The 17500-nt window shown below is 34.5% G+C and overlaps 2 protein-coding genes across 2 annotated transcripts; one reads left to right on the forward strand and one right to left on the reverse strand.

The window, feature by feature from the left end:
• Window positions 1–9118: 9118 nt before the first annotated feature.
• LOC135226845 (pro-resilin-like) lies at window positions 9119–10388 on the forward strand. The gene is made up of 3 exons (XM_064266535.1): window positions 9119–9191; window positions 9710–9787; window positions 9906–10388. Exons 1-3 carry the CDS (start codon window positions 9180–9182, stop codon window positions 10203–10205), a joined length of 390 nt encoding a protein of 129 aa, XP_064122605.1. The 5' UTR covers window positions 9119–9179; the 3' UTR covers window positions 10206–10388.
• Window positions 10389–13536: 3148 nt separating this feature from the next.
• On the reverse strand, window positions 13537–14532 carry LOC135226846 (pro-resilin-like). Its single transcript, XM_064266536.1, has 3 exons — window positions 14463–14532; window positions 14071–14151; window positions 13537–13946 (listed from the first exon to the last, which is right to left on the reverse strand). Exons 1-3 carry the CDS (start codon window positions 14472–14474, stop codon window positions 13647–13649), a joined length of 393 nt encoding a protein of 130 aa, XP_064122606.1. The 5' UTR covers window positions 14475–14532; the 3' UTR covers window positions 13537–13646.
• Between the last annotated feature and the right edge of the window lie 2968 nt (window positions 14533–17500).

A 17500-nucleotide genomic window follows, 5' to 3' on the forward strand; every position in this document is an offset into this window, starting at 1 on the left:
AAAAAACCAAATAAATAAATTAGTAAAATACAAAGGTAAAAAATATTTGAGGAGCACTGGGGGTCGACCTACCATGGTAAGAGATAAATAAAAACTAAAAGAATGTACACAGAAACATAGGCTTAAGCGAGAAACAAGGGGGTGGAGGTGGTCTGGTTGTTCAACTGCGGAACAAGTTGTTTAATAAAAAGGCTCTCCAGGATCAACAATTCATTTGGGCTGGAGGTTTGACCAACAACAATAAAATCTTCATATTTAATATTAACTTTACATTTTGGCTATGTTCACGTATACTGGACTGTTCGGATTTGATAATGAACATCCAGTACGAAAACTAACTCCCTTGTGGCAGTCTATGCGAACCCTCATCATCCTCTGAGAAGAACCCACGTAAGTTCCCAGACTACATCTGGGACAAGAATATTTGTACACTATACAGAGGACATGAGGGGGCATAAAACGATCTTTAAATTTAAACATGGATCCAATTGTTAGTGGATTGACCGGAATGAGTTTTACCTTTAATGCGCCAAAGTGTTTTTGTACGATTTTTGTAAATTCGGCCCTAAAGGAATCATCGTGTAAATATGGGAATCGGGCATAAAAAGGAAGCTTTGGAACATTAATTTTCACTGGTGTTGGTGCAAAAACTCTTTATTAAGGACCTTGTAAAATAATTCTGTTGACGAGCTGGTGGGAAAGCAGTTATCCTTAAAATATGCTAAAAGAAAGGCAATTTCTTTATGAAATACGTGCCAGTTAGACGTAAGGGAGACGGCTCTATATACAAGGGTGAAAATTCTTGAGTTAGATTTTAAAATTACTAAAACAAAAGCTATGAAAATTCGTTCCCAAAACCTGTAAATGTCTTTTTCCTAAAAATTGTAGTGTTAAACTTACTGTTTTCACGAAATACTTCTACATCTAAAAACGGAAGACGGTCGTTCATTTCACTTTCAAGGGTAAACTTAATATTTGGGTGTGATATGAATAATGAATTCTAAAATGCATGGCAATCAAAAATTACGCCTGAAAAGGGTGAAGGTGTCGTCAACGTATCTTTTATAAAATAAAGGGCGGAAGGAAAGAGGGCACTCGTCCAAAAAGCGCTCTTCCAGCGAGCACATAAAGATATTGGAAAAGGTAGGACCTAACGGAGACCCCATAGCCATACCCTCCCACTTGTCTATATAAGTTATTGTTAAAAATAAAGGCGGTGTCCAGCACCGCCATTTCTAAAAGAGCCTTCTAAAGGTAGAACGATTAAAATTGTGAAAGTACGAATCAGGTTGGGGAAATAACTTGTCTAAAATTATGCTAATGGTCTCCCTAACAGGAACATTGGTAAAAAGGGATTCAACATCAAAGCTCGCCATAAATGTATCAGAATCTTGGGGGAGTACTGATTCTTTAAACGATTTTGGCAAAAGCCCTCCACTGGAGCCTGTGCAAGAAACATCAGCTACCTTGCAGTAATAAGTGGTACGAGCACCAACCTGAGGGAGTGATAGAAAACGATCAGGCAAAGATCCTCTGGGACTATGGTATCAGAACGGATAGGGTGATACGTGCAAATAGACCAGACGTGACGTTGCTTGACAAAGTCAAGAAGAAAGTATCACTCATTGATGTCGCAATACCATGGGACATCAGAGTTGAAGAGAAAGAGAGGGAAAACATGGATAAGTATCAAGATCTGAAAATAGAAATAAGAAGGATATGGGATATACCAGTGGAAATCGTACCCATAATCATAGGAGCACTAGGCACGATCCCAAGATCCCTGAAAAGGAATCTAGAAAAACTAGAGGCTGAAGTAGCTCCAGGACTCATGCAGAAGAGTGTGATCCTAGAAACGGCGCACATAGTAAGAAAAGTAATGGACTCCTAAGGAGGCAGGATGCAACCCAGAACCCCACACTATAAATACCACCCAGTCAAATTGGAAGACTGTGATAGAGCAAAAAAAAAATAAATAAATAAAATAATAATAATAATAATATAATCTAACGCTGTTAATATCTAGCAGAACGCCAATGAAAGTAAAAATTGAAAATAATTGCTATATCAATGTAAATTAGCCAAAAAAATGGCTTAAACTTTACGTAGAGAAGTCCAATTACTTCGGAAGACAAAATACTAAAATCTAATAATAACAATATCTAGCAATATTTGCATAAAAACAACGCTTGAAAATAATAGCTATATCACTCTAAATGAACATTCTAAAAGTTTACCAAGTATTACATGAAAATAATAGCTATATTACTCTAAATGAACCTTCTAAAAGCTGACAAAGTATGACAGAGAAAAAGCTTAATTACTTTGGGGAACATATTGCTTATTCAACTGTAGGTCTGAGCAGACTGTGCTTGGTTCTACAACTTCCGACCTTTATATATATCTCAGCCCTTACTCAGGGGGCGTGGCATCCGTACGCCTCCTGATGAAAAAGGGGGGAGGGAGGAATGTGACTTAAAAATTTATGTGACGAAAGAAAATCAAGTTCTACTCATTTTGAAAGAAGGCGTGGCATCTTTCCTTAAGCATTGGCGAGTTGTTCCATTGCAGGTGGCGAGGTTAGCGAAGTGTGCTTGTTCATTAGTAACTTGCAACTTGTTGTCAAGAGTATATTTATACATTCATATGTGTGTAAATATGTATTATAAATAGTATGAATAACTGAATCACGAAAATTTGGAACGTGATGAACATATGAATAAAGGCAAAACTCAATTTCCTTCGTGGCTTTTACCAATATATATATATATATATATATATATATATATATATATATATATATATATATACATACATACAGACACACAAACATATATATATATATATAGTATATATATATATATATATATATATATATATATATACATACATACAGACACAAACATATATATATATATATATAGATAAATGTGTGTGTTTATGCATATATGTATATAATTTTCAATATTCTTTTATGCCATTATTCTCAATATAATTACTGTCATTACTATTATTAAAGAATACTGATTTTTTTACTCCTTCAGCTAGTTTGTGGATATACTGATTATCATTTTGTATCATGTTAATGCATATATCTAGATTGTGTTATGTTATTGTCTCTGTTTTGTATATTCCATCTATATGGCCTTGAGCTGAAATGGACTGTATTATTATTATTTTCATTATTATTATTATATGTGTGTGTCTGTGTGTGTATGTATGTATGTATGTATGTGTCTCATGTTGAATATCCCATTCGTTAATTAATTCTTAGACTGGCAGACCTTTGCGAGTGGAATGACTTTAAAAGGCTAATGAAAGGTGATTCCAGTGTTGCAAATTACTGCAATTATTTAGTTTATAGCGTTGACTAAAAGTAATTGCAGCGTTGCAATCGTTTCATTTTTTTAGTCTCCACTGTTAACGAAAAGTAATTGCAATGTTGCAAATTGCTTCATTTACTTACTACATTGTGAAGCTGTATTTTGTCTGAGATTATATCAAGAAACATTTTCTTAAGGTTTTTAGTTAAAACTATAAGAACAAGAACTTCGACAAGCAATTGCACAGTGGCCTCTCGAACCAGCTTACTTCCCTTATCTAACATTGTTGGTAAGCAGCTGCTACTAAGCCATGTAGGTTCGTGTAACTGAATTCCATTCCTCTACTCTTAACAAAACTTCAAGCTAAGATGCAATGCATTACTACCCTAATACTTTTCTCCTTGCATTTTAATACATTTCTATCCATTTACTAATTTATTGATTTATTTTTTTTATAATAAGTGAGATCTCTTCTTTCTGTATTTCCCTTTACCACTAACTTTTTTCTAATGAAGACTATAATATTCTTTGGGAACTTGAATTTCAAATCATTGGCACCTGTGGTGGTCTTCTTCCATATGAATAGGGTTCATCTGATTGTGATGATAATAATAATAATAATAACTAATAATAATAATAACAATAATAATAACAATAATAATAATAATAATAATAATAATAATAATAATAATAATAATAATAATAATAATAATAATAATAATAATAATATGATAATAAAATAATATAATAATAATAATAATTTGAAAGGTTGAATTCCAAGTCAGCATGGCCCCTGTGGTGGGCTTGTTCCATAGGGATAGGGTTCATCTTCTGAATAATAATAATAATAATAATAAAATAATAATAATAATAATAATAATAATAATAATAATAATAATAATAATAATAAGTAAAATCCATAAATAAAATACCATGGGCACCTGGGCTTTAGTGCCAGTAATCAGATTACAGCGCAGGAATAGTGGAATGGACGAAGGCAGAACTCCGCAAGCATAGATCAGAAAACAAGGAAACATATGACAATACACAAAGCACTACACCAAACCCAAGAGCAAATACGGACAGACTATACATAACACGAAAGGAAGGAGGGAGAGGACTACTAAGTATAGAGGACTGCGTCAACATCGAGAACAGAGCACTGGGGCAATATCTGAAAAACCAGTGGAGACGAGTGGTCTAAAGAGTGCATGGGAAGAAGGAACTAATAAAAGTAGACGAAGACCCAGAAATATACAGAGGACAGGAGAATGACAGACAGAACAGAGGACTGGCACAACAAACCAATGCACGGACAATACATGAGACAGACTAAAGAACTAGCCAGTGATGACACATGGCAATGGCTACAGAGGGGGAGAGCTAAAGAAGGAAACAAATGAAGGAATGATAACAGCGGCACAAGATCAGGCCCTAAGAACCAGATATGTTCAAAGAACAATAGACGGAAATAACATTTCTCCCATATGTAGGAAGTGCAATACGAAAAAATGAAACCATAAACCACATAGCAAGCGATATGCCCGGCACTTGCAACAGAACCAGTACAAAAAGAGGCATGATTCAGTGGCAAAAGCCATCCACTGGAGCCTGTGCAAGAAACATCAGCTACCTTGCAGTAATAAGTGGTACGAGCACCAACCTGAGGGAGTGATAGAAAACGATCACGCAAAGATCCTCTGGGACTATGATATCAGAAACGGATAGGGTGATACGTGCAAACAGACCAGACGTGACGTTGATTGACAAAGTCAAGAAGAAGTAACACTCATTGACATCGCAATACCATCCATGGGACACCAGAGTTGAAGAGAAAGAGAGGGAAAAAAAAAAAAATGGATAAGTATCAAGATCTGAAAATAGAAATAAAAAGGATATGGGATATGCCAGTGGAAATCGTACCCATAATCATAGGGGCACTAGGCACGATCCCAAGATCCCTGAAAAGGAATCTAGAAAAACTAGAGGCTCCAGGACTCATGCAGAAGTGTGATCCTAGAAACGGCACACATAGTAAGAAAAGTTGATGGACTCCTAAGGATGGCAGGATGCAACCCGGTAACCCCACACTATAAAATACCACACAGTCAAATTGGAAGACTGTGATAGAGCAAAAAATAAAAAATAAAAAAAATAAAAAAATATAAATAATAATAATAATAATAATAATAATAATAATAATAATAATAATAATAATAATGATGAAGATGATATGATGATGATGATGATGATGATGATGATGATGATGATGATGATAAGAAGAAGAAGAGGGAGAAAGCTGGACATATTTGAAAATTGACGTACCTGACAGAAAACATTTGTCTTCGAGTAATTCTCCAACGTCAACGTTTGCTCATCAACCTGTTGTTCGTGATATCAACATAATATGTATTACCCTTGAATATTTCTCTGTAACTGCTATTTCTTATTCGTAGGTCAGGAATTTTAGCCATGACATAATCTTGAGAACATCATATAATAAATGAATACAAACGAACAATAATATTGTGAGGTCAGTATCATGAAAGGTGTACCACTACGTCGAGTCCCGAGAACCACACCGGGCTTCTTATACCTCATAAAACATTAAAAGCAACAGTGTTGTGAGGTCAACATCATGAAAGACGTATCGTCACGTTTTGGTCACACCGAGTCCGGAGAACCACACTAGCTACTTATAACCTTCCTGTACATTAAAATCCACTTCAGGGCAGCAGCTGCCTTCAGATAATTGACCCATTCTGGTATCAAAGAACTCTATCTCAGTAAACCCGTAAGACTAACCGTGACCTCAGAGTTCAGTATGTCAGAGAGTAAAGTTTACAACATTTTCAAAAAAAAAAAAAAAATGTATTTACTCGGCCTTGGGTGTCCTTCAGAGTTGATTGTTTTTCTCGTAAGAGGTTAGTTTGTGTAGTTGCTAAGCATTGCCTCACGGTGTGTTGATACATTTTACTTGTCCCCACCCACAGATTGTGCACTCAAGTGGAAAATATAGTTGTGATCAGGTATCGAGTGAGCAGCCATGAAATTAAGACTTGACGGAAAGTGAGAAATAGTGAAATACAATGAGATTGTGGCAGTAACTGACGATATTAGGAGACTGTTGGCAAATGAAAAATTGGGAAAATTTATGTAAAATAATGAGCATGATATTTCAGATACATTTTTTTTTTTTGGTTGTTGTTTTCGGAAAGATTAAATTCACTTTCGAATTTTCTTTTTATATAGGAAATGACAGTAAAATTCACTGTTGTCTCAATAATAATAATAATAATAATAATAATAATAATAATAATAATAATAATAATAATAATAATAATAATAATAATAATAATAATAATAATAATAATAATAATAATAATAATAATAATAATAATAATAATAAATGCCAGTCATCCCCATTATCATTGGTAGTAATATTACGTAAAATATTATATTGGAAAAAAATTTCAATAAACAGGAACTATGTAGATAACATAACAAATTAAAGAATAAACATAAAGAAGGAGTTAAAAACTTCCTAATGAGATCGCTTGTCAGTTATTTACACAATATTTTAAAACATAACAATGATCACTCCTCACTCAGTTTCCCTCGTTGAATACTTCAGTTTCCCAACACCACAGCCTTTACAACACCCAAGGAACATTTTCAGCTGAAACCTGAAGCAACATTGACCACACCTGAAATATTTGGGAGACACCCCTACCCCAACCCCAACCACCCATTTCGTCCCTTGAGACCACCCTCCCCCAAAACCCTCAATTTTTTCACAGCTGTTGGAAGGTACAATTCGGTCTGACCAAGTAGGCAGTTTACTCGTCACTTCTCTTTCATAGATTGCAAAAGGTTACACGAGAGGCTCAAGGCTTCAAGATCTGACTGGGTTTGTTCCATTGATGAAAACTGTAGGAGGTGTTTGAATAATTATGATAAGTGTGTTTATAGGTCACTGTAGGCCTTAAGGAAACCAAGTCCTTGCTTTTAAAAGCTTGTAGGGAATGAATTCCTCGCTCTTGCAGGCCTGTATGAAACTAATTCTTTACTCTTGTAGTCCTGCATGAAACTAATTCTTTACTATTGTAGTCCTGCAGGAAATAAATTCCTTGCTGTCGTAGGCCCACAGTAAATAAATTCCTTGATCTCGTAGGCTTGTAGTAGTAAATAAATCCCTTGCTCTGGTAGTCCTGTAGTAAATAAATTCCTTGCTTTTATAGGCATGTAGGAAATAAATTCTTTACTCTCGTAGGCCTATAGTAAATAAATTCCTTGCTCTCGTAGGCCTGTAGTAAATAAATTCCTTGCTCTCGTAGGCCTGTAGGGAACTAATTCTTTGCTTTTGTAGGCGTTTAGGTAATTAATTTCATGGTCTTGTAGTCCTATAGGAAATAAATTCCTTGCTCTCATAGGCATATAGTACATAAATTCCTTGCTCTCGTATGCCTATATAAAATAAATTCCTTGCTTTAGTAGGGCTGTAGTAAATAAATTCTTTACTCTTTTAGGCCTATAGTAAATAAATTCCTCACTTCTATAGGCCTGTGGGATATTAATACCTACCTCTCGAAGGCCTGTAGGAAATTAATTCCTTGCTTTTGCAGGCGTTTAGGTAATTAATTCCTTGCTCTTGTAGACCTGTAAAGAAATTAATTCCTTGCTTTTGTAGGTGTTTAAGTGATTAGTTCCATGCTCTTGTAGACCTGTAGGAAACTAATTCCATGCTCTTGTATAGTCCCGTAGGAAATGAACTCTTTGCTCTTACTGTGCCTAGACTATCTTTGTTACTCACAGAAAAAAATGATATGATTATTATAATTCTATTATTATTTCATTAGATGAAACCTATTCACATAGAACAAGGACATCAAAGGAGACATAGATTTGAAATTCAAGCTTTCGAAGAATGTTGGTTTCAGCCTCCTACTGCAGACATCACACTGCAGCAATAACTGATCATGATACAGACGCAGTGATTTTTCAACGCCGTGTGATAATCGGATAAGCATTGCGGTAAATATTCAGGTTATTGATAACTAACGTAAAATCCAACGGCGTGATTGGGGTAGTAAAGTTCCTGAGGCCAGCTGGAGAGTTAGCCAAGTACCCCTTACTTGCCCACGTCCAAGGAAATTAAGACAAAGGAACGCAAGGAAATAGAGATGAATTAGTATTTTTGTAAAAGAGTTACCCTTCATTCCTTCGGCTATAAGGTCATTGCTTCCTTAACACAGTTGAAAGGAATTAGTTTTGATCATAAATTGATGAAATACATAGGTTTTGCTGATAAATGCAAACATTAAGCTTGTATTTAAGTGTTTGTTGGAAGATCCATCATGCATAGCTCGTTTGGTTAACTATGGATAGAAATTAATAAGTTATTCTCTCGCTCTCTCTTTCTCATATCTAACCCAGCATATATTTTTCATTGTTCGTTCATTCCTATACATTGCATTATTTGAATAAAGAAATGCATAAATATTCATACATACATACATGCATACATACATACATACATACATACATACATACATACATACAGATAAAATCTAGTTAATTACTGGAACTCAGCCAATCACTAAATGTAAAACTTGGCATATAATCAAACTGACTCCTTTTTCCCCCACAGAATCTTACCTCGCGTCCAAAACATTCCTTACCAGGATTTCCAAACTTCCCGGAGGGAGAGAGAGAGAGAGAGAGAGAGAGAGAGAGAGAGAGAGAGAGAGAGAGAGAGAGAGAGAGACCACGCCTCCACACTGAAATTCATATATAAGATCCCGTTTCAGGAACGGGTACTACAGTGACTTCAGCAGTTCACCTGAAACCAGCAACATGTTCTCTAAAGTAAGAACTTTTAATAACACTTTTGTAACTCTTCGTTCTGAGTTGCTAATTGTTCTTTTTTCTCTCTGATTTTTCGTTTGGTTTTCAGATAGATGTGAATTGAGTTATTTTATTCAGTTTTAGTTTACGAGATTTTCGTTTTTCCGTCACACCTTTTTTGGGTCAGATTGTAAGGAAAGTACTTCTCATGTACTTAAGGACGACCTCTAAGTTTGATCATTAATTAATGTATTTATATATATATGTATATATATATATATATATATATATATACATATGTTTTTTGTATATACATGTATATACAACGTATGAATATATATACATAGGTAGGTAGATAAATAGATAGAAAGATAGTTATAGAGAATACTTGATTGTATTCCATATCACTTCTTTGTTGATTTCTCATCAAAAACTGTCGTCGAATTCTGAGAAAAAAAATTCCCAATTTTTTTTAATGTTGATTCGAAAACTCATTCATCAGTGACGAATGACAGTTAATGATAACTTTTTGTTTCTAGGTAATTCTCATCACCTTGGGCCTGGCAGCCATGGTGGCAGCCGGCAGTTTCGAATCATTCGAATATGCTCGTCGTGGGGTAAGATAACTTTCATATTATTCAATCCTCTAAGATTCTGAGATTTCTTTGCTGATATGTGAATGACACATCATACTCTGACTTTAGTTTTTCTCACATACCAATTCATTCCTTCCAGGGATCCTCCGAGGAGTCCTACGAATCCAGCGAAGCCCATTACAACTTCAACTGGGCCGTCGACCACGACCCTTCCAGCAACGAATTCGGACACCAGGAAACCCGTGACGGAGATGACACTCAGGGATCCTACTACGTCCAGCTCCCCGACGGTCGTCTGCAGACTGTCAAGTATTTCGTTGACGGAGACTCAGGCTACGTTGCTGAGGTCAACTACGAAGGAAGCGCCTCCTTCGAGTCAGGCTCAGGTGAGTCCAACGAGAGGCCAAGATACTACTACGGCTCCAACGAGTCCAAATAAATGGACTCTAAGTCCTGAGGCAGCTGATTCTGATTCTAATGTTCTTGCACTAAAGACTGTATATATTTATTTATTTTTTGCCTTGTAACAGTACAAAATTCAGTCTCCTTATTTATTCACTAATTTATAAATCTATTTTCCTGTATTTCCAGGATGTTTTAAAATAAAGGGGATTCTAAAACACTGTTTTTATCTGGTTGTCCTGAATGATAAATGATGAGGTAAAATGTTTTATCGATGGATGAATAAATAAATTAACGATTAAATATAAGAAAGAATGGTACTTAGTTTTTACTCATAAAATTATGGGCTTATGTGACTGATCCAAGACCCAGGCGCATTGAGAGTCATATATATATATATATATATATATATCTATATATATATATATATATATATATATATACAAGGAAAGACAATTAAAGAATTATAGGTGACAGCTGTTCAGAACTTAGGTAAACAAAACCATGTTCACAATACATAACCACAATACAGGTTAGACATACATTACAACGAAGATAACTCAAAGGCAACATTTTTATTTAAGGCTGTAATTATATCTTTGAGGTCATTTTTAAACATGTTACAAAATACAAGGGTCTAAATGAAAAAGGCCACGACTACATTGAAATTACAATGAAAAAGTAAGTTTTGTATTAAAGCAGATTCTAAAAAGATTTCGTGATAAGGACATCTCTTGACCTTTGCAATTACGGAACTACTAACCCAATTTATTCGGTGGTTGTTTTCACTTAAATGAATGAATATTGCATTAGATGTTTTCCCGCCAGTTTTTTACATATATTTATGTGGGCTTAGCCTTACTTAAATATATAATATATATATATATATATATATATATATATATATATATATATATATATGTATATATATATACAATATATATATTATATATATATAATATATATATATATATATATACATATATATATATATATATATATATATATATATATATATATATACATATATATATTATATATATATATATATATATGATATACAATATATATTATATATATATATATAATATATATATATATATATATATATATATATATATATATATATAGATATATATATATTTAAGTAAGGCTAAGCCAGCATAATATTCTGTAAAAACTGGCAAACATCTAATGCAATCATTCATTAAGTAAGTGAAAACAACCACCGAATAAATTGGGTTAGTAGTTCAGTAATTGCAAGGTTCAAGAGATGTCTTATCACGAAATCATTTAGAATCTGCTTTAACCCAACTTACTTTTCATTGTATTTTCAATGTAAGTCGTGGCCTTTTCATTTAGACCTTGTATTTGTAACATGTTTAAAAATGACCTCAAAGAATATTAATTAACAGCCTTAAATAAAAATAGTTGCCTTTTGAGTTATCTTCGTGTAATGTATGTCTAACCTATTGTGAAATATGTATTGTGAACATGGTTTTGTTTTACCAAAGTCTGAACAGCTGTCACCTATAATTCTTTAATTGTCTTGTCCTTGTATCTGAGATGGTTATCTTAAACTTTTAATCGCACCCATTGTTTATGCTGTTGGGGAAGGTTACTCTCTTCCAGGTGTGTCGGATTCTAGGTACTAATCTCTTTATAATCCCTTATCTTGTTAGTTATACGAATCTTCTTGTTTTGTCTTTTGTCCCAATGTATGTCAGATCTGCTCAGTAAAGGGACGTGGAAACGTCGAAAGGTCTCGCAAGTTACTCCTTCGTTTATTTTTCCTTCGTGGCAATATATCTTTGTTTATGGATTTATCACGTTCCTAACTTTCGTGATTCAGTTATATATATATATATATATATATATATATATATATATATATATATATATATATATATATATACTATATATATATATATATATATATATATATATATATATTATACATATATATATATGTGTGTGTATATATATATATATATATATATATATATATATATATATATATATATATATATATATATATGCATGCATATACATATAAATATAAATATGTATGTATATACCATCATTTACCAATGAAACTGAAGAGAAAAGATAATTTGATGAATAAAGGTGTAGAAGGAATGGAGGAGATATCTCGAAATATATCAGTTTTTCCTGGAGTGAATATGTTTTATTTCCTCTCAAAATCCAGTCCAACTTATTCTCATTTTGCTGAAGCTGTACAATTTGTGATTTCTTCCCAAATTCACTGCCGAAGCAATTAAAGAGGTTTTCAAACTTTTTCGCTTATATATTATAAACATACCTCAGTCAAGCACATATTATAGTTTGCATATCATCTGGATGACCCTTAGTGTCTGCTGTTTAGGCAAGAGCACGTGCTGGCATAAAGCCAGCTTAATCTAGAACAATAACAAGAAGAACAAAGCGTCCAGTCGAGCCTGGTTCCTCTGCCCCCGACCCCCTCTCTCTCTCTCTCTCATTGTTATGAGTATTTTTCATTGACAGATGACTTCTTCAGAGCTACTGTCTACTGTCTGAGCAACAGCCATATGTTGTCATAAATTCGGCTTAATTTCAAACCACATCAACAAGAACAAAGGGTCCAGGAAAACCTCTCTCTCTCTCTCTCTCTCTCTCTCTCTCTCTCTCTCTCTCTCTCTTATATTCTAGTGGCATCACACCTGCCCCTTTTACTTGTTATGAATCCTTTCTGAACCCAGGTAAAGAGAGAGAGAGAGAGAGAGAGAGAGGGGGGGGGGGCAATGAACTCCCTGATAAACCATACCCTTCGTCGACAAAAACGTGGCCTTCAAGCAGATGCTAAATGCCGAGCATACGAGTTGGATGACTATGGGCGAACTCCTTGTTGAAGGTCAACGGGAACTTCGACCTTCTTGGTCGTCTCGTAGAAATAGAGAGTGTTTCGTATTCGTCGTCGAAGCTTGGGTTTCGGTGGGAGGGTGACAAAATGCTTTCGGGGGAAACTTTAACGGTGTTTGCGTTTTCATGAAAGGGTCTGAAACGTAAAATCTGCTATGTACACATTGCTTTTTCTCTAGGTCTGTATCATGCTGATCAACAAGTGACTTGAGCGCTAAGTGGCCGAGAGCACCTTGGTGCTTGGTTTGATAGCCTTAATTTCATAAATAAATCAAATAAAAAATAAAAAGATTATGAACTGGTAATAAAAAACTTTAGAGTAAAAATCAGTTTTGGTTGCCATAAAATTTAACATTACGAATATCATATATAGCATTGTTACATTCTTTCAGTATTTAAGTATTGGTAGTTTCTTTGATATTATTAACTCCATATTTTGTAAAGAGGATATTGAATACAGAAGTTAATAAAGTAATGGTTATTTATTGATGTTGAAAACCATAAATAAAGACGTTATTCGTTATAAATAACGGTCTAGATATACAAATAAATAAGGTTCAGTATGGAGAGTCCCTGTCTATTTGGACTCGTTGGAGCCGTAGTAGTATCTTGGCCTCTCGTTGGACTCAGCGGAGCCTGACTCGAAGGAGGCGCTTCCTTCGTAGTTGACCTCAGCCACGTAGCCTGAGTCTCCGTCGACGAAATACTTGACAGTCTGCAGACGACCGTCGGGGAGCTGAACGTAGTATGATCCCTGAGTGTCGTCTCCGTCACGGGTTTCCTGGTGTCCGAATTCGTTGCTGGAAGGGTCGTGGTCGACGGCCCAGTTGAAGCTGTAACGGGCCTCGCTGGATTCGTAGGACTCCTCGGAGGATCCCTGGAAGGAATGCATTGGTATAAGTTTGATAACTTTTCAGTGTGTTGAACTGATTCATATTTCAGAAATATATTTTTATATTGTAATTAACAATAAACAAAAGGTACTAGGGAGAAAATCTTACCCTTCTTCGTGGAGCATATTCAAAGGACTCGAAGCTGTCAGCTGCCACTACGGCGGCCAAGCCGAGGATGAGAAGAACAGTCTGAAAAATCACATTTGAAATATTAAGCAATTCTGAAATTTACACAAAAACTATCAGAAAAAGGTTGTCATCATAAATTAGTTTAATGGAGAACTTCTTGTACAGACTGATGGGAAAATAAAAAACATTTTGAACATTTTTTAGCTGTGAATAAATTAAACGGGGTATCAACGCGCGCCTTCCTTTTTATGATGATTATTCCAAAAACTATAAGTGAAAACCAGAAGAATAATAAAAAGAAATAAAGATCATTTTTGATCTCTAGAAACTATTCACGCAAAGGGAGAGAACAGCAGAAGTGGAAAAGTTACCTTTGAGAACATATTGAGTGTGATGCTGGTCGACAGAGAAGTCAATACTCCTCCCTGGTACGATGAGCCTTATATACCGAACTTCGGAGGCGTGGCCGGTACAAGTGGGTAGGGAAAAAAAAGTGGAAAAAATGAAAACAGAGGGAAGAAACCTGGGGGTATCTCTACCAACTGCTTTTAGCTGTTGCGTTATGGGGACTTGTGAAACGCAGGTGTCAGGGCGGGTTGATTGGACCTTAGGAACAGCAGCCAAATGGAATTTGGGTAATGATAGTCGATTATCAACGAAGGTAGAATATGGTGGGTTGAGGGTAAAGAGAATTGTACAGTTCAAGGCTTTAAACTTATAATATGGTCTTTTGCATATGAAGTGTATTTTTGGATGACGTATACACAAATCTGGTAGCACCATGTGGTAAAACAAATGGTCGTGTGCAAGTGCACAAACACAGAAGCACACAAATCCTTATATATATATATATATATATATATATATATATATATATATATATATATATATATATATATATATATATATATATATATATATATATATATATATATATATGGATAATTTTTTCTTCTATAGTATATACGGTATATATATTATATATATGGATATATATATATATATATATATATATATATACATATATATATATATATATCTATATATATATGTATATATATATATATATATATATGTGTGTGTGTGTGTGTGTGTGTGTTTAAAAATGGATGTATGTATGTATGTGTGTGCATGTGCCACGCATTGAGCAATTTCAACCAAACTTGGTATGTAGATAACTTAACATCTGGGAAAGAATACTGTAGGGGTAAGAAATCACTCGGACCAAAGGGGGTGGGTATATGCCGAGTGAGGCGGGAAAGGGGTGAAAATAAAAATATCCCAAAACGACAGATATTAGTCTCTAATCCATAGTTATCGAGGTTGCTGAGATTGATAGTGACACTCCCGATGCCCTTTAAGTCCAAGTTCAACTTGATTCTAAGGGAGGTTGGCAAGAAGTAGGTGGGAACGGGCTGAAATGTAAAAGTAACCAAAATTACTAATATTAATGTCTAATCCATAGTTTTTGAGGTTGCTGGGATGAATAGTGACCCCACAAAGCTCTTTAAGTACAAGTTCAACCCCAAAATGGACGGGGGTGAGAATGGGTGGGAGGGAGGTGACGTAAAAATAATCGAAAATGACAGATATTATTTTAAAATTAGAACTTGAATATTACAAGCATTAAATATTTAGAAATTAGCCTTTCCTTAATTAATAGCATCCGCTTGGATATAAGAAAGGCTAATGTAATTATAAGGCAGAATTTTTCATATGCATCTGTGCATGAATATATATTTCTGTCAAACATTAACATGAAAATAGTAGATATCCCAGACAATTGTTATCCAGAGATATTTTGTAATATAAAGTTTAGTTATCCAGTTCATTTAAGACATAGCACACTAACCACTATTTAGAAATATTATGTTAATAAAATCATAATTTTAACTGAGATTTATTTCAAAAGAGCTTTAAAAGTAAATGTGTGATCTGAACGCTCAACTGACGGCGATATTCAGTTTCATGGATTATATTTTTGGTATTACGAAAATAATAAAAGAATTTTAGAAAAATTAATTTATCTATATATATATATATATATATATATAGATATATATATATCTATATATAATATATATATTCTTGATATATAATTTATATTACTTTACTCCTACCATTCGTCTTTAATTTATATTGAAAATGCTATTATTTTTATCCCTATTTTCTCGCAACCTGTCCCTTCTTCCAGATTTGACGTAAACACAAAAATTCTTTTATTTTTTTCCTTGCAAACCCACCAAGGAAAATAAGGTTTCTGATTTTTTCAAACTCATAGTTATTCAATTCTTCTTCTTTTTTCTTCAGTTATTTCCAGTCTCTTATGTTGTGTAAGCCCATGGATAAATAAATAAAATTAATAAACGCCTATTCAATTTTGATGGAGGTCAAGTATCGTATTCATATTCATAGATGTAGGTGGGAGAACAAGCTCTAGTTTGTCGGTGAACACTAAAAGAATTTACGCCTTCATATAAATCATGTTTATATAAACGGGAACGGATGATGCATTTTTAACTCCATATCCTATCAACCACCATTTGATAGTTTAGGTGACACTAAGCAGTTGGGTCGTTAGCGGCAAAGAAGCGAACCAATCAGCGAAGAGATCCAAATAAAGCCGGTTAGAAATGATTCTTGAAGGCTCCGATAGTTGGCAGCACTTTGCAGTGTCCTGGTATGACCAATCTAACTGATGTTTAGGGTCCTTGGCGTTGTATACTTCACTCAGACCAATAGATGGAGACAGTGTTCGTGTCCAAGGGGATGGGGGGCCGTTGGTGTCTCCATCTATTGGTCTGAGCGAAGTATACAACGCTCCCCTTATAAGTGGTCCTTGCCAAGGACCCTAAACCCCAGTTAGATTGGTCATACCAGGACACTGCAAAGTGCTGCCAACTATCGGAGCCTTCAAGAATCATTTCTAGCCGGCTTTATTTGGATCTCTTAGCTGATTGATTAGCTTCTTTGCCGCTAACGACTCAACTGTTTAGTGTCACCTAAACTATGAAATGGTGGTTGGTAGGATATACAGTTAAAAATGCATCGTCCTTTTCCGTTTATATATGTACGAATTATATGAAGGCGTAAATTCTTCTAGTGTTCACTGACAAACTAGAGCTTGTTCTCCCACCTACATCTATGAATATGAATACAATACCTGACCTCCATCAAAACTGAATAGGCGTTTATTAATTTTATCTATTTATCCATGGGCTTACGAAGCAGGAGAGACTGGAAATAACCGAAGAAAAAAGACGAATAATTAAAAAATTATGAGTTTGAAAAAAAACAGAAATCATATTTTGCTTGGAGGGTTTTGCAAGGACAAAATTTTTGTGTGTGTTTACAGAAGTTCATACCTATGACCTTTTATCATGAATCTAGTCTGTGAACTGAGAGAGAG

Source organism: Macrobrachium nipponense, chromosome 15, assembly GCF_015104395.2.
Source record: "Macrobrachium nipponense isolate FS-2020 chromosome 15, ASM1510439v2, whole genome shotgun sequence".
Taxonomy (NCBI): domain Eukaryota; kingdom Metazoa; phylum Arthropoda; class Malacostraca; order Decapoda; family Palaemonidae; genus Macrobrachium; species Macrobrachium nipponense.